At 42.8% G+C, this 19,178-nt stretch overlaps 1 protein-coding gene across 2 annotated transcripts in view; it reads right to left on the bottom strand.

The window, feature by feature from the left end:
- The window catches only part of LOC137545331 (aldehyde dehydrogenase family 3 member B1-like), a 469,940-nt gene that overhangs the window by 217,089 nt on the left and 233,673 nt on the right, over positions 1–19,178 (bottom strand). For both annotated transcript variants that reach the window (XM_068266442.1, XM_068266441.1), the window contains one exon: positions 8,253–8,421. In XM_068266442.1, the coding sequence (XP_068122543.1) occupies positions 8,253–8,414 (162 nt within the window). In that variant the 5' untranslated portion in view covers positions 8,415–8,421. The remainder of the gene's footprint in view (positions 1–8,252; positions 8,422–19,178) is intronic.

The following is a 19,178-nucleotide window of genomic DNA, read 5'->3' as shown; positions in this document are numbered from 1 at the left end:
CGGGTCGCCGGGTGCATTTAATTTTTTGGCCAGCACTATGACGCTGTGCTACTACTACTGTGCTGCTGCTGCTGAACTGACCGCCCGCTTTGTCCTCCTGACTCAGTCGCTACTACACTCTGCGTTCACACTGCCCGGGTCGCCGGGTGCATTTAATTTTTTGGCCAGCACTATGACGCTGTGCTACTACTACTGTGCTGCTGCTGCTGAACTGACCGCCCGCTTTGTCCTCCTGACTCAGTCGCTACTACACTCTGCGTTCACACTGCCCGGGTCGCCAGGTGCATTTAATTTTTTGGCCAGCACTATGACGCTGTGCTACTACTACTGTGCTGCTGCTGCTGAACTGACCGCCCGCTTTGTCCTCCTGACTCAGTCGCTACTACACTCTGCGTTCACACTGCCCGGGTCGCCGGGTGCATTTAATTTTTTGGCCAGCACTATGACGCTGTGCTACTACTACTGTGCTGCTGCTGCTGAACTGACCGCCCGCTTTGTCCTCCTGACTCAGTCGCTACTACACTCTGCGTTCACACTGCCCGGGTCGCCGGGTGCATTTAATTTTTTGGCCAGCACTATGACGCTGTGCTACTACTACTGTGCTGCTGCTGCTGAACTGACCGCCCGCTTTGTCCTCCTGACTCAGTCGCTACTACACTCTGCGTTCACACTGCCCGGGTCGCCGGGTGCATTTAATTTTTTGGCCAGCACTATGACGCTGTGCTACTACTACTGTGCTGCTGCTGCTGAACTGACCGCCCGCTTTGTCCTCCTGACTCAGTCGCTACTACACTCTGCGTTCACACTGCCCGGGTCGCCAGGTGCATTTAATTTTTTGGCCAGCACTATGACGCTGTGCTACTACTACTGTGCTGCTGCTGCTGCTGAACTGACCGCCCGCTTTGTCCTCCTGACTCAGTCGCTACTACACTCTGCGTTCACACTGCCCGGGTCACCGGGTGCATTTAATTTTTTGGCCAGCACTATGACGCTGTGCTACTACTACTGTGCTGCTGCTGCTGAACTGACCGCCCGCTTTGTCCTCCTGACTCAGTTGCTACTACACTCTGCGTTCACACTGCCCGGGTCGCCGGGTGCATTTAATTTTTTGGCCAGCACTATGACGCTGTGCTACTACTACTGTGCTGCTGCTGCTGCTGAACTGACCGCCCGCTTTGTCCTCCTGACTCAGTCGCTACTACACTCTGCGTTCACACTGCCCGGGTCACCGGGTGCATTTAATTTTTTGGCCAGCACTATGACGCTGTGCTGCTACTACTACCACCAGTATGTTGCCGTGGTCCTTCTGTGCTGCTGAACTGACCGCCCGCATAGTCCTTCTCCTGACTCAGTCGCTACCACCACTGCACTCTGCGTTCACACTGCCCGTGTCCACTGACAACTCTGCTGCGATGTCATTGCTAATTGCTGCAAAAAAAAAAAAAATTACAAAAACCTCTCTGGAGCCTTTTTGCCGTCAGCCACTCATCCTCCTCCAGCGGTACCTTCGCCGCCAAGTGCCATTGGAACTCGCCTTCACCTCTTTGACTGCTTAACGCGTATATCCCTTTTTAAAACCACTTATTACCAATTAATAGCCCCATTTAAAGTGTTGATTTCACTTTAAAATCCATTTTCTCTAGAAAAATTTTTTTGGGGGGAATTTTTTATGTTGAAGTTATGTTGCCCCTTATCACCTCGATAATCCATGCTATTTGGGGGACTGTAGCATGTATGGGGGCTTTGTTATTAACGTTAAAAGAAAATCCGCCTCCGGGCGTGAATCCGCGCGTGATTACGCCATTCACGGGAAAAAATCCGCGTGGTTGCGTGGACGCGGACGAAAATCCGCATGCGGCGGGGCCGAATGCGGATTTTTTTTTGCAACCACGCGGATTTCCGAATTCGTGGATGAGGCACATCCGAGCATCCCTGCTGCTGCTGTCTGTCTGTGTTTCCCACTGCCAGGGTACACAGATTTACCTTCTGCTGCCACTCTGCCACCAGCTATTACGTCAAACAATAGCTATATCTGTCTGTGTAATTTGTTGTAAAAACAAAACAAATAAACCAAAAAAAAAAAAAAAAGGTTTAATTTTTCTGAGGTGTCCCAGTTGTGTATTGGACACAATGTGGGCTGCACGACCGCTGTCTGGGACCTCCTGCTGTGTTTATTTACAGCCCTGGTATCACCGCTAGGTACCAGGGCTATTATGTCACGCTGCCTGCCTGGCCTGCTGCCACACTCACACTACTCCTCCATTCCTCCTGCTGCTGCTGCTGTCTGTCTGTGTTTCCCACTGCCAGGGTACACATAATTTCCTTCTGCTGCCACTCTGCCACCAGCTATTACGTCAAACAATAGTTGCTCACATTACTCCTCCATTCCTCCTGCTGCTGCTGCTGCTGTCTGTCTGTGTTTCCCACTGCCAGGGTACACAGATTTACCTTCTGCTGCCACTCTGCCACCAGCTATTACGTCAAACAATAGCTATATCTGTCTGTGTAATTTGTTGTAAAAACAAAACAAATAAACCAAAAAAAAAAAAAAAAAGGTTTAATTTTTCTGAGGTGCCCGGGTTGAAAACTGTGTTGTCCCAGTTGTGTATTGGACACAATGTGGGCTGCACGACCACTGTCTGGGACCTCCTGCTGTGTTTATTTACAGCCCTGGTATCACCGCTAGGTACCAGGGCTATTATGTCACTCTGCCTGCCTGGCCTGCTGCCACACTCACACTACTCCTCCATTCCTGCTGCTGCTGCTGCTGTCTGTCTGTGTTTCCCACTGCCAGGGTAGACAGAATTTCCTTCTGCTGCCACTCTGCCACCAGCTATTACGTCAAACAATAGTTGCTCACATTACTCCTCCATTCCTCCTGCTGCTGCTGCTGTCTGTCTGTGTTTCCCACTGCCAGGGTACACAGATTTACCTTCTGCTGCCACTCTGCCACCAGCTATTACGTCAAACAATAGCTATATCTGTCTGTGTAATTTGTTGTAAAAACAAAACAAATAAACCAAAAAAAAGGTTTAATTTTTCTGAGGTGCCCGGGTTGAAAACTGTGTTGTCCCAGTTGTGTATTGGACACAATGTGGGCTGCACGACCACTGTCTGGGACCTCCTGCTGTGTTTATTTACAGCCCTGGTATCACCGCTAGGTACAAGGGCTATTATGTCACGCTGCCTGCCTGGCCTGCTGCCACACTCACACTACTCCTCCATTCCTCCTGCTGCTGCTGCTGTCTGTCTGTGTTTCCCACTGCCAGGGTACACAGAATTTCCTTCTGCTACCACTCTGCCACCAGCTATTACGTCAAACAATAGTTGCTCACATTACTCCTCCATTCCTCCTGCTGCTGCTGCTGCTGTCTGTCTGTGTTTCCCACTGCCAGGGTACACAGATTTACCTTCTGCTGCCACTCTGCCACCAGCTATTACGTCAAACAATAGCTATATCTGTCTGTGTAATTTGTTGTAAAAACAAAACAAATAAACCAAAAAAAAAAAAAAAAAAAAAGGTTTAATTTTTCTGAGGTGCCCGGGTTTAAAACTGTGTGGTCCCAGTTGTGTATTGGACACAATGTGGGCTGCACGACCGCTGTCTGGGACCTCCTGCTGTGTTTATTTACAGCCCTGGTATCACCGCTAGGTACCAGGGCTATTATGTCACGCTGCCTGCCTGGCCTGCTGCCACACTCACACTACTCCTCCATTCCTCCTGCTGCTGCTGCTGTCTGTCTGTGTTTCCCACTGCCAGGGTACACATAATTTCCTTCTGCTGCCACTCTGCCACCAGCTATTACGTCAAACAATAGTTGCTCACATTACTCCTCCATTCCTCCTGCTGCTGCTGCTGCTGTCTGTCTGTGTTTCCCACTGCCAGGGTACACAGATTTACCTTCTGCTGCCACTCTGCCACCAGCTATTACGTCAAACAATAGCTATATCTGTCTGTGTAATTTGTTGTAAAAACAAAACAAATAAACCAAAAAAAAAAAAAAAAAGGTTTAATTTTTCTGAGGTGCCCGGGTTGAAAACTGTGTTGTCCCAGTTGTGTATTGGACACAATGTGGGCTGCACGACCACTGTCTGGGACCTCCTGCTGTGTTTATTTACAGCCCTGGTATCACCGCTAGGTACCAGGGCTATTATGTCACTCTGCCTGCCTGGCCTGCTGCCACACTCACACTACTCCTCCATTCCTGCTGCTGCTGCTGCTGTCTGTCTGTGTTTCCCACTGCCAGGGTACACAGAATTTCCTTCTGCTGCCACTCTGCCACCAGCTATTACGTCAAACAATAGTTGCTCACATTACTCCTCCATTCCTCCTGCTGCTGCTGCTGTCTGTCTGTGTTTCCCACTGCCAGGGTACACAGATTTACCTTCTGCTGCCACTCTGCCACCAGCTATTACGTCAAACAATAGCTATATCTGTCTGTGTAATTTGTTGTAAAAACAAAACAAATAAACCAAAAAAAAGGTTTAATTTTTCTGAGGTGCCCGGGTTGAAAACTGTGTTGTCCCAGTTGTGTATTGGACACAATGTGGGCTGCACGACCACTGTCTGGGACCTCCTGCTGTGTTTATTTACAGCCCTGGTATCACCGCTAGGTACAAGGGCTATTATGTCACGCTGCCTGCCTGGCCTGCTGCCACACTCACACTACTCCTCCATTCCTCCTGCTGCTGCTGCTGTCTGTCTGTGTTTCCCACTGCCAGGGTACACAGAATTTCCTTCTGCTACCACTCTGCCACCAGCTATTACGTCAAACAATAGTTGCTCACATTACTCCTCCATTCCTCCTGCTGCTGCTGCTGCTGTCTGTCTGTGTTTCCCACTGCCAGGGTACACAGATTTACCTTCTGCTGCCACTCTGCCACCAGCTATTACGTCAAACAATAGCTATATCTGTCTGTGTAATTTGTTGTAAAAACAAAACAAATAAACCAAAAAAAAAAAAAAGGTTTAATTTTTCTGAGGTGCCCGGGTTTAAAACTGTGTGGTCCCAGTTGTGTATTGGACACAATGTGGGCTGCACGACCGCTGTCTGGGACCTCCTGCTGTGTTTATTTACAGCCCTGGTATCACCGCTAGGTACCAGGGCTATTATGTCACTCTGCCTGCCTGGCCTGCTGCCACACTCACACTACTCCTCCATTCCTCCTGCTGCTGCTGCTGTCTGTCTGTGTTTCCCACTGCCAGGGTACACAGAATTTCCTTCTGCTGCCACTCTGCCACCAGCTATTACGTCAAACAATATTTGCTCACATTACTCCTCCATTCCTCCTCCTGCTGCTGCTGCTGTCTGTCTGTGTTTCCCACTGCCAGGGTACACAGATTTACCTTCTGCTGCCACTCTGCCACCAGCTATTACGTCAAACAATAGCTATATCTGTCTGTGTAATTTGTTGTAAAAACAAAACAAATAAACCAAAAAAAAAAAAAAAGGTTTAATTTTTCTGAGGTGCCCGGGTTGAAAACTGTGTTGTCCCAGTTGTGTATTGGACACGATGTGGGCTGCACGACCGCTGTCTGGGACCTCCTGCTGTGTTTATTTACAGCCCTGGTATCACCGCTAGGTACAAGGGCTATTATGTCACGCTGCCTGCCTCATTGACTGCCTGCTGCCACACAATCATCCTCCTCCTCCTGCTGCTGAATTTACCTCCTGCTGTCTGTGTGTTTCCACTGCCAGGGAGCACATACAATGGCGCTTCCAACATGCGTGCACAACCAGCTATTTATTACGCTCAAAAATAGCTGCATTTCTTTTAAAAAAAATATAAAAGAGAAATAAGTGAAGAAGAAGAAGACGATATAGAAAAAGAAGGAGAAGAAGAAGAAGGAGAAGAAGAAGAAGGAGAAGAAGTTGAAGAAGAAGAAGATGAAGAAGATGAAGAAGATGAAGAAGAAGAAGATGAAGAAAATGAAGAAGATGAAGAAGAAGAAGAAGAAGAAGAAGAAGAAGATGAAGAAGATGAAGAAGAAGAAGATGAAGAAAAAGAAGAAGATGAAGAAGATGAAGAAGAAGATGAAGAAGATGAAGAAGAAGAAGATGAAGAAGATGAAGAAGATGACGAAGAAGAAGATGAAGAAGATGAAGAAGATGAAGATGATGAGGAAGAAGAAGAAGAAGATGAAGAAGAAGAAGATGAAGAAGATGAAGAAGATGAAGAAGAAGAAGATGAAGAAGATGAAGAAGAAGAAGATGATGAGGAAGAAGAAGAAGATGAAGAAGAAGATGATGATGAAGAAGATAAAGAAGAAGAAGAAGAAGAAGAAGAAGAAGACGATATAGAAGAAGAAGAAGAAGATATAGAAGAAGATATAGAAGAAGAAGATATAGAAGAAGAAGATATAGAAGAAGAAGAAGAAGATATAGAAGATAAAGAAGAAGAAGAAGTATATACAGTACTGAACAACATTTTGGACACAACTTCTCTTTCCACCTTTTTTTTTTTTAAAGGAACATCCCCACATAATCACTTGCTGTTGTTACTTGGAAAAAAAAAGATGTTTCTTGCATCATTCACCCTCAAAACAAGTGTTGGAAGCTATTTAAGGCCAATTCGAATAGCCAGCTCGAATAATGAGCTCGAATACCGACTCGAATAGTGAGGTCGAAATCCGAGTTCGAATCGAATAGTAAAAAACATTCGACTCGAATATTCGACCGAATTCGAATAATTTACTATTCGAATTCGACCAAACTCGAATTATAAAAAGGGGTATCCGAGCATCACTAGTCATGGGTACCTGAGGGCCGCATGCATGCTGATAATTTGAAGAGGGAGTTCCACACGTTACATTCGGAAAAGCCTGGAAGGAGCTGTCCGGAGTCCACTCCTCGGGAGGGAGGGGGGTACTGTGAGAAATCGCGGAAGGACAGCCGCCTCTACTCAGCACGAGGCGGCTGTCTCCGTGAGGGGCTTGGCGGAACGCAGGAAAACAGCCGCCTCTACTCAGCGTGAGGCGGCTGAGAAGGGCATGGTGGAGCGAGGAGTTCGCAACGCCAGACAACCAGCAACTGAACAGTCGGCAGTATATATACACAGTAATCTCTCCAGCACCTCCCCAATTGCTGGACCAATGAGGAATGGAGCCAGAGTCAGCTGACCAGCCTGGTCAGGTGACTCACTTCTGGCTGCCATATTTTCCCTGCCTCAGCGCGCGCGCGTGTCACTCTTACCCCAGAGGGACTATGCGTCTCAGCCACACCAGCAGCGTCTCCGCTATCTGCCGCGGGAGCCGTCGCACTGCATGCGGCGGCTTCTCCGCGTCCTCTGCTGCCCACACGGCCTGCAGCCCTGCTCTGAGAGCAAGTGGCTGCTTTTCCGTGTTTCCTCACAACATTACAGAAAATAATGAACTTTATCACAATATGCTAATTTTTTGAGAAGATCCTGTATGCTACCCCCAGATCTACTTACCCGGGGCTTCCTCCAGCCCCTTGCAGCCGGCAAATCCCTCGTTGCAGCTCTGCTCCCAGTACATACTGGTTGAACTCGATGGACGTATGTCTTTTTTCAACCAAAATAACTATGTAACTACATACATACACACACAGCCATATTATTTTACTACATGAGAGCACATGCTATATGGAGGACCAACAATGACATGCTGAACTTAAGATATAGTATTTACTATAACTGTCAAAACATTCAGAATGTCACTGATTGATACTGTCATTACGGGATCTTGGACTCCGTGTGAGACAACAAGCTCTCAATGAGGCTGCGACAGTCAGACATCAATCTTACCCACTCCATTGTGTTGTAAAAGTAATCAGACACCATAAGCCTGTGTGTGATAAGAATCTAGGAATCTCTTTGGAGAGATTGCTGGATAAGGGACAGTCTACAACTTTTTTTTAAATGTGACTCCTTTGTTTGTAAGGTTGTACATGAAGTGATCAGAACTTAGCTGCAGTGTGAGACAGATGTTTTTTACGAACCCTAGGGAGCAGGGACAGTGTACAAATTCCAAAGTGTGTATGATTCCTTATCTGTGTGGTGGACAGACACATGCAGTCAATATAACAATGGTGTGAGTGCAGAATACGCTTTTTCTCTCCATGCCCTTAGATGTCAGTCTCTCAAACTCCCCCCCCCCCCCCCCCCACGGGCCCCCTATGGCTTATGGGCCCTCCTGTGGAGGCATCCCTTGCAGGGTCTATTGTTACACCCCTGGAGACAGACACCCTCCCCCTGCATGTGGAAAAAGGTTCCTCTCATATCTGTCTTACCTTATTGAGATCTTTCTTCAGACACTGGAACATTTCTGTTCGGTTTTCTTCCAGGAACTTTGCCAGAGCCTCCAGTTGTGCCAGCCTGAACTGGGCAGGCCTCGTCTTTCCATTCTGGAAGCTTTGTCTTAGGCGAAGCAGGGTGTCACTGTAGGTGTCCATATTGCTGCTGAAATTGACCAATCATGAGCTGATATAAAGCTGAGAAACTCACAGAAGCAGTGCATATAAATGTAGAGGAGCTGAGCACAGGGTGGATCTTGGGATCTCTCTGTATGGCTTTGTATGCTCTCTGGGCATGTGTGTGTTTTCATCCTCAGGCTAAGATAGAAGGCAATAGTTTATGGTAGCTGTTAGTAGAGTATTGTACCATGTCATGACTCGGGATACAGGAGAAGGGGCAGTTGGGCCATGACGCATTTGCATCAGACGGCATGGGCCCTAGAGCAGCATTACGCCCCCTTCCCCTGCTGCTCGCTCCTCCCCACAGCCACCACTCCATGTTACCTTGTTCTGAACTAGCGGCTGTTTCTCTACAATCATTGTCCACACTGCTGCCTTCTCTCTCCTTCGTGTGTGTTGTCACAGCAGTGTATCTCGTGGCTTCTGTACAGAGGCAGGAAGCAAGGCAGCCGCTCCATGTAGCAGTGATGTATATCGCCGTTACCATGGAAACCGTTGCCCTGCTCCCTGAAAATTGCTCTGGTCCGTTATGGTAGAAAACCCTAGGAGGTAAAGTGGCTATACTGGGGCAACTATACTACTACATACTGTAGCTCATAGATCAGGGAATGTTCTCTATCTATAGATCAGCGTATAGCATAGCTCTCTATAGATCAGCGTATAGCATAGCTCTCTATAGATCAGTGTATATCATAGCTCTCTATAGATCAGTGTATAGCATAGCTCTCTATAGATCAGTGTATAGCATAGCCCTCTATAGATCAGTATACAGCATAGCTCTGTATAGATCAGTGTATAGCATAGCCCTCTATAGATCAGTGTATAGCATAGCTCTCTATAGATCAGTGTATAGCATAGCCCTCTATAGATCAGTGTATAACATAGCTCTCTATAGATCAGTGTATAGCATAGCTCTCTATAGATCAGTGTATAGCATAGCTCTCTATAGATCAGTGTATAGCATAGCTCTCTATAGATCAGTGTATAGCATAGCTCTCTATAGATCCGTGTATAGCATAGCTCTCTATAGATCATTGTATAGCATAGCTCTGGATAGACCAGTGTATAGCATAGCCCTCTATAGATCAGTGTATAGCATAGCTCTCTATAGATCAGTGTATAGCATAGCTCTCTATAGATCAGTGTATAGCATAGCTCTCTATAGATCAGTGTATAGCATAGCCCTCTATAGATCAGTGTATAGCATAGCACTATATAGATCAGTGTATAGCATAGCTCTCTATAGATCAGTGTATAGCATAGCCCTCTATAGATCAGTGTATAGCATAGCTCTCTATAGATCAGTGTATAGCATAGCCCTCTATAGATCAGTGTATAGCATAGCTCTCTATAGACCAGTGTATAGCATAGCTCTCTATAGATCAGTGTATAGCATAGCTCTCTATAGATCAGTGTATAGCATAGCTCTCTATAGATCAGCGTATAACATAGCTCTCTATAGATCAGTGTATAGCATAGCTCTCTATAGATCAGTGTATAGCATAGCTCTCTATAGATCAGTGTATAGCATAGCTCTCTATAGACCAGTGTATAGCATAGCTCTCTATAGATCAGTGTATAGCATAGCTCTCTATAGATCAGTGTATAGCATAGCCCTCTATAGATCAGTGTATAGCATAGCTCTCTATAGATCAGTGTATAGCATAGCTCTCTATAGATCAGTGTATAGCATAGCTCTCTATAGATCAGTGTATAGCATAGCCCTCTATAGACCAGTGTATAGCATAGCTCTCTATAGATCAGTGTATAGCATAGCTCTGGATAGACCAGTGTATAGCATAGCCCTCTATAGATCAGTGTATAGCATAGCTCTCTATAGATCAGTGTATAGCATAGCTCTCAATAGATCAGTGTATAGCATAGCTCTCTATAGATCAGTGTATAGCATAGCTCTCTATAGATCAGTGTATAGCATAGCTCTCTATAGATCAGTGTATAGCATAGCTCTCTATAGATCAGTGTATAGCATAGCTCTCTATAGATCAGTGTATAGCATAGCTCTCTATAGATCAGTGTATAGCATAGCTCTCTATAGATCAGTGTATAGCATAGCCCTCTACAGATCAGTGTATAGCATAGCTCTCTATAGACCAGCGTATAGCATAGCTCTCTATAGATCAGTGTATAGCATAGCCCTCTATAGATCAGTGTATAGCATAGCTCTCTATAGATCAGTGTATAGCATAGCCCTCTATAGATCAGTGTATAGCATAGCCCTCTATAGATCAGTGTATAGCATAGCTCTCTATAGACCAGTGTATAGCATAGCTCTCTATAGATCAGTGTATAGCATAGCTCTCTATAGACCAGTGTATAGCATAGCTCTCTATAGATCAGTGTATAGCATAGCTCTCTATAGATCAGTGTATAGCATAGCTCTCTATAGATCAGTGTATAGCATAGCCCTCTATAGATCAGTGTATAGCATAGCTCTCTATAGATCAGTGTATAGCATAGCTCTCTATAGATCAGTGTATAGCATAGCTCTCTATAGATCAGTGTATAGCATAGCTCTCTATAGATCAGTGTATAGCATAGCTCTCTATAGATCAGTGTATAGCATAGCTCTCTATAGATCAGTGTATAGCATAGCTCTCTATAGATCAGTGTATAGCATAGCTCTCTATAGATCAGTGTATAGCATAGCTCTCTATAGACCAGTGTATAGCATAGCTCTCTATAGATCAGTGTATAGCATAGCTCTCTATAGATCAGTGGATAGCATAGCTCTCTATAGATCAGTGTATAGCATAGCTCTCTATAGATCAGTGTATAGCATAGCTCTCTATAGATCAGTGTATAGCATAGCTCTCTATAGACCAGTGTATAGCATAGCTCTCTATAGATCAGTGTATAGCATAGCTCTCTATAGATCAGTGTATAGCATAGCTCTCTATAGATCAGTGTATAGCATAGCCCTCTATAGATCAGTGTATAGCATAGCTCTCTATGGATCAGTGTATAACATAGCTCTCTATAGATCAGTGTATAGCATAGCTCTCTATAGATCAGTGTATAGCATAGCTCTCTATAGACCAGTGTATAGCATAGCACTCTATAGATCAGTGTATAGCATAGCTCTCTATGGATCAGTGTATAACATAGCTCTCTATAGACCAGTGTATAGCATAGCACTCTATAGATCAGTGTATAGCATAGCTCTCTATGGATCAGTGTATAACATAGCTCTCTATAGATCAGTGTATAGCATAGCTCTCTATAGATCAGTGTATAGCATAGCTCTCTATAGATCAGTGTAAAGCATAGCTCTCTATAGATCAGTGTATAGCATAGCTCTCTATAGATCAGTGTATAGCATAGCTCTCTATAGACCAGTGTATAGCATAGCTCTCTATAGATCAGTGTATAGCATAGCTCTCTATAGATCAGTGTATAGCATAGCTCTCTATAGATCAGTGTATAGCATAGCTCTCTATAGATCAGTGTATAGCATAGCTCTCTATAGATCAGTGTATAGCATAGCTCTCTATAGATCAGTGTATAGCATAGCTCTCTATAGATCAGTGTATAGCATAGCTCTCTATAGACCAGTGTATAGCAAAGTCCTCTATAGATCAGTGTATAGCATAGCTCTCTATAGATCAGTGTATAGCATAGCTCTCTATAGATCAGTGTATAGCATAGCTCTCTATAGATCAGTGTATAGCATAGCCCTCTATAGATCAGTGTATAGCATAGCTCTCTATAGATCAGTGGATAGCATAGCTCTCTATAGATCAGTGTATAGCATAGCTCTCTATAGATCAGTGTATAGCATAGCTCTCTATAGATCAGTGTATAGCATAGCTCTCTATAGACCAGTGTATAGCATAGCTCTCTATAGATCAGTGTATAGCATAGCTCTCTATAGATCAGTGTATAGCATAGCTCTGTATAGATCAGTGTATAGCATAGCCCTCTATAGATCAGTGTATAGCATAATCCTCTATAGATCAGTGTATAGCATAGCTCTGTATAGATCAGTGTATAGCATAGCCCTCTATAGATCAGTGTATAGCATAGCTCTGTATAGATCAGTGTATAGCATAGCCCTCTATAGATCAGTGTATAGCATAGTCCTCTATAGATCAGTGTATAGCATAGCTCTGTATAGATCAGTGTATAGCATAGCTCTATAGATCAGTGTATAGCATAGCTCTCTATAGATCAGTGTATAGCATAGCTCTGTATAGATCAGTGTATAGCATAGCTCTCTATAGATCAGTGTATAGCATAGCTCTCTATAGATCAGTGTATAGCATAGCTCTCTATAGATCAGTGTATAGCATAGCTCTCTATAGATCAGTGTATAGCATATCTCTCTATAGATCAGTGTAAAGCATAGCTCTCTATAGATCAGTGTATAGCATAGCTCTCTATAGATCAGTGTATAGCATAGCTCTCTATAGATCAGTGTATAGCATAGCCCTCTATAGATCAGTGTATAGCATAGCTCTCTATAGATCAGTGTATAGCATAGCTCTCTATAGATCAGTGTAAAGCATAGCTCTCTATAGATCAGTGTATAGCATAGCTCTCTATAGATCAGTGTATAGCATAGCTCTCTATAGATCAGTGTATAGCATAGCCCTCTATAGACCAGTGTATAGCATAGCTCTCTATAGATCAGTGTATAGCATAGCTCTGGATAGACCAGTGTATAGCATAGCCCTCTATAGATCAGTGTATAGCATAGCTCTCTATAGATCAGTGTATAGCATAGCTCTCTATAGATCAGTGTATAGCATAGCTCTCTATAGATCAGTGTATAGCATAGCCCTCTATAGATCAGTGTATAGCATAGCTCTCTATAGACCAGTGTATAGCATAGCCCTCTATAGATCAGTGTATAGCATAGCCCTCTATAGATCAGTGTATAGCATAGCTCTATAGATCAGTGTATAGCATAGCCCTCTATAGACCAGTGTATAGCATAGCTCTGGATAGACCAGTGTATAGCATAGCTCTCTATAGATCAGTGTATAGCATAGCTCTCTATAGATCAGAGTATAGCATAGCCCTCTATAGATCAGTGTATAGCATAGCTCTCTATAGATCAGTGTATAGCATAGCTCTCTATAGATCAGTGTATAGCATAGCCCTCTATAGATCAGTGTATAGCATAGCCCTCTATAGATCAGTGTATAGCATAGCTCTGGATAGACCAGTGTATAGCATAGCTCTCTATAGATCAGTGTATAGCATAGCCCTCTATAGATCAGTGTATAGCATAGCCCTCTATAGATCAGTGTATAGCATAGCTCTCTATAGATCAGTGTATAGCATAGCTCTCTATAGATCAGTGTATAGCATAGCCCTCTATAGATCAGTGTATAGCATAGCTCTCTATAGATCAGTGTATAGCATAGCCCTCTATAGATCAGTGTATAGCATAGCTCTCTATAGACCAGTGTATAGCATAGCTCTCTATAGATCAGTGTATAGCATAGCTCTCTATAGATCAGTGTATAGCATAGCTCTCTATAGATCAGTGTATAGCATAGCTCTCTATAGATCAGTGTATAGCATAGCTCTATAGATCAGTGTATAGCATAGCCCTCTATAGATCAGTGTATAGCATAGCTCTATAGATCAGTGTATAGCATAGCCCTCTATAGACCAGTGTATAGCATAGCTCTGGATAGACCAGTGTATAGCATAGCCCTCTATAGATCAGTGTATAGCATAGCTCTCTATAGATCAGTGTATAGCATAGCTCTCTATAGATCAGTGTATAACATAGCTCTCTATAGATCAGTGTATAGCATAGCTCTCTATAGATCAGCGTATAGCATAGCCCTCTATAGATCAGTGTATAGCATAGCTCTCTATAGATCAGTGTATAGCATAGCTCTATAGACCAGTGTATAGCATAGCCCTCTATAGATCAGTGTATAGCATAGCTCTCTATAGATCAGTGTATAGCATAGCTCTCAATAGATCAGTGTATAGCATAGCTCTCTATAGATCAGTGTATAGCATAGCTCTCTATAGATCAGTGTATAGCATAGCTCTCTATAGATCAGTGTATAGCATAGCTCTCTATAGATCAGTGTATAGCATAGCTCTCTATAGATCAGTGTATAGCATAGCTCTCTATAGATCAGTGTATAGCATAGCTCTCTATAGATCAGTGTATAGCATAGCCCTCTACAGATCAGTGTATAGCATAGCTCTCTATAGACCAGCGTATAGCATAGCTCTCTATAGATCAGTGTATAGCATAGCCCTCTATAGATCAGTGTATAGCATAGCTCTCTATAGATCAGTGTATAGCATAGCCCTCTATAGATCAGTGTATAGCATAGCCCTCTATAGATCAGTGTATAGCATAGCTCTCTATAGACCAGTGTATAGCATAGCTCTCTATAGATCAGTGTATAGCATAGCTCTCTATAGACCAGTGTATAGCATAGCTCTCTATAGATCAGTGTATAGCATAGCTCTCTATAGATCAGTGTATAGCATAGCTCTCTATAGATCAGTGTATAGCATAGCCCTCTATAGATCAGTGTATAGCATAGCTCTCTATAGATCAGTGTATAGCATAGCTCTCTATAGATCAGTGTATAGCATAGCTCTCTATAGATCAGTGTATAGCATAGCTCTCTATAGATCAGTGTATAGCATAGCTCTCTATAGATCAGTGTATAGCATAGCTCTCTATAGATCAGTGTATAGCATAGCTCTCTATAGATCAGTGTATAGCATAGCTCTCTATAGATCAGTGTATAGCATAGCTCTCTATAGATCAGTGTATAGCATAGCTCTCTATAGACCAGTGTATAGCATAGCTCTCTATAGATCAGTGTATAGCATAGCTCTCTATAGATCAGTGGATAGCATAGCTCTCTATAGATCAGTGTATAGCATAGCTCTCTATAGATCAGTGTATAGCATAGCTCTCTATAGATCAGTGTATAGCATAGCTCTCTATAGACCAGTGTATAGCATAGCTCTCTATAGATCAGTGTATAGCATAGCTCTCTATAGATCAGTGTATAGCATAGCTCTCTATAGATCAGTGTATAGCATAGCCCTCTATAGATCAGTGTATAGCATAGCTCTCTATGGATCAGTGTATAACATAGCTCTCTATAGATCAGTGTATAGCATAGCTCTCTATAGATCAGTGTATAGCATAGCTCTCTATAGACCAGTGTATAGCATAGCACTCTATAGATCAGTGTATAGCATAGCTCTCTATGGATCAGTGTATAACATAGCTCTCTATAGACCAGTGTATAGCATAGCACTCTATAGATCAGTGTATAGCATAGCTCTCTATGGATCAGTGTATAACATAGCTCTCTATAGATCAGTGTATAGCATAGCTCTCTATAGATCAGTGTATAGCATAGCTCTCTATAGATCAGTGTAAAGCATAGCTCTCTATAGATCAGTGTATAGCATAGCTCTCTATAGATCAGTGTATAGCATAGCTCTCTATAGACCAGTGTATAGCATAGCTCTCTATAGATCAGTGTATAGCATAGCTCTCTATAGATCAGTGTATAGCATAGCTCTCTATAGATCAGTGTATAGCATAGCTCTCTATAGATCAGTGTATAGCATAGCTCTCTATAGATCAGTGTATAGCATAGCTCTCTATAGATCAGTGTATAGCATAGCTCTCTATAGATCAGTGTATAGCATAGCTCTCTATAGACCAGTGTATAGCAAAGTCCTCTATAGATCAGTGTATAGCATAGCTCTCTATAGATCAGTGTATAGCATAGCTCTCTATAGATCAGTGTATAGCATAGCTCTCTATAGATCAGTGTATAGCATAGCCCTCTATAGATCAGTGTATAGCATAGCTCTCTATAGATCAGTGGATAGCATAGCTCTCTATAGATCAGTGTATAGCATAGCTCTCTATAGATCAGTGTATAGCATAGCTCTCTATAGATCAGTGTATAGCATAGCTCTCTATAGACCAGTGTATAGCATAGCTCTCTATAGATCAGTGTATAGCATAGCTCTCTATAGATCAGTGTATAGCATAGCTCTGTATAGATCAGTGTATAGCATAGCCCTCTATAGATCAGTGTATAGCATAATCCTCTATAGATCAGTGTATAGCATAGCTCTGTATAGATCAGTGTATAGCATAGCCCTCTATAGATCAGTGTATAGCATAGCTCTGTATAGATCAGTGTATAGCATAGCCCTCTATAGATCAGTGTATAGCATAGTCCTCTATAGATCAGTGTATAGCATAGCTCTGTATAGATCAGTGTATAGCATAGCTCTATAGATCAGTGTATAGCATAGCTCTCTATAGATCAGTGTATAGCATAGCTCTGTATAGATCAGTGTATAGCATAGCTCTCTATAGATCAGTGTATAGCATAGCTCTCTATAGATCAGTGTATAGCATAGCTCTCTATAGATCAGTGTATAGCATAGCTCTCTATAGATCAGTGTATAGCATATCTCTCTATAGATCAGTGTAAAGCATAGCTCTCTATAGATCAGTGTATAGCATAGCTCTCTATAGATCAGTGTATAGCATAGCTCTCTATAGATCAGTGTATAGCATAGCCCTCTATAGATCAGTGTATAGCATAGCTCTCTATAGATCAGTGTATAGCATAGCTCTCTATAGATCAGTGTAAAGCATAGCTCTCTATAGATCAGTGTATAGCATAGCTCTCTATAGATCAGTGTATAGCATAGCTCTCTATAGATCAGTGTATAGCATAGCCCTCTATAGACCAGTGTATAGCATAGCTCTCTATAGATCAGTGTATAGCATAGCTCTGGATAGACCAGTGTATAGCATAGCCCTCTATAGATCAGTGTATAGCATAGCTCTCTATAGATCAGTGTATAGCATAGCTCTCTATAGATCAGTGTATAGCATAGCTCTCTATAGATCAGTGTATAGCATAGCCCTCTATAGATCAGTGTATAGCATAGCTCTCTATAGACCAGTGTATAGCATAGCCCTCTATAGATCAGTGTATAGCATAGCCCTCTATAGATCAGTGTATAGCATAGCTCTATAGATCAGTGTATAGCATAGCCCTCTATAGACCAGTGTATAGCATAGCTCTGGATAGACCAGTGTATAGCATAGCTCTCTATAGATCAGTGTATAGCATAGCTCTCTATAGATCAGAGTATAGCATAGCCCTCTATAGATCAGTGTATAGCATAGCTCTCTATAGATCAGTGTATAGCATAGCTCTCTATAGATCAGTGTATAGCATAGCCCTCTATAGATCAGTGTATAGCATAGCCCTCTATAGATCAGTGTATAGCATAGCTCTGGATAGACCAGTGTATAGCATAGCTCTCTATAGATCAGTGTATAGCATAGCCCTCTATAGATCAGTGTATAGCATAGCCCTCTATAGATCAGTGTATAGCATAGCTCTCTATAGATCAGTGTATAGCATAGCTCTCTATAGATCAGTGTATAGCATAGCCCTCTATAGATCAGTGTATAGCATAGCTCTCTATAGATCAGTGTATAGCATAGCCCTCTATAGATCAGTGTATAGCATAGCTCTCTATAGACCAGTGTATAGCATAGCTCTCTATAGATCAGTGTATAGCATAGCTCTCTATAGATCAGTGTATAGCATAGCTCTCTATAGATCAGTGTATAGCATAGCTCTCTATAGATCAGTGTATAGCATAGCTCTATAGATCAGTGTATAGCATAGCCCTCTATAGATCAGTGTATAGCATAGCTCTATAGATCAGTGTATAGCATAGCCCTCTATAGACCAGTGTATAGCATAGCTCTGGATAGACCAGTGTATAGCATAGCCCTCTATAGATCAGTGTATAGCATAGCTCTCTATAGATCAGTGTATAGCATAGCTCTCTATAGATCAGTGTATAACATAGCTCTCTATAGATCAGTGTATAGCATAGCTCTCTATAGATCAGCGTATAGCATAGCCCTCTATAGATCAGTGTATAGCATAGCTCTCTATAGATCAGTGTATAGCATAGCTCTATAGATCAGTGTATAGCATAGCCCTCTATAGATCAGTGTATAGCATAGCCCTCTATAGATCAGTGTATAGCAGAGCTCTCTATAGATCAGCGTATAGCATAGCTCTCTATAGATCAGTGTATAGCATAGCTCTCTATAGATCAGCGTATAGCATAGCTCTGGATAGACTAGTGTATAGCATAGCTCTCTATAGACCAGTGTATAGCATAGCTCTCTATAGACCAGTGTATAGCATAGCTCTCTATAGATCAGTGTATAGCATAGCTCTCTATAGATCAGTGTATAGCATAGCTCTCTATAGATCAGTGTATAGCATAGCCCTCTATAGATCAGTGTATAGCATAGCTCTCTATAGACCAGTGTATAGCATAGCTCTCTATAGACCAGTGTATAGCATAGCCCTCTATAGATCAGTGTATAGCATAGCCCTCTATAGATCAGTGTATAGCATAGCTCTATAGATCAGTGTATAGCATAGCTCTCTATAGATCAGTGTATAGCATAGCTCTCTATAGATCAGTGTATAGCATAGCCCTCTATAGATCAGTGTATAGCATAGCCCTCTATAGATCAGTGTATAGCATAGCTCTGGATAGACCAGTGTATAGCATAGCTCTCTATAGATCAGTGTATAGCATAGCCCTCTATAGATCAGTGTATAGCATAGCCCTCTATAGATCAGTGTATAGCATAGCTCTCTATAGATCAGTGTATAGCATAGCTCTCTATAGATCAGTGTATAGCAT

This window comes from Hyperolius riggenbachi, chromosome 2, assembly GCF_040937935.1.
Source record: "Hyperolius riggenbachi isolate aHypRig1 chromosome 2, aHypRig1.pri, whole genome shotgun sequence".
In the NCBI taxonomy this organism is placed as follows: Eukaryota; Metazoa; Chordata; class Amphibia; order Anura; family Hyperoliidae; genus Hyperolius; species Hyperolius riggenbachi.
Note: the sequence above shows the minus strand (reverse complement) of the source record. Positions and strands in the feature narration are given on the sequence as shown.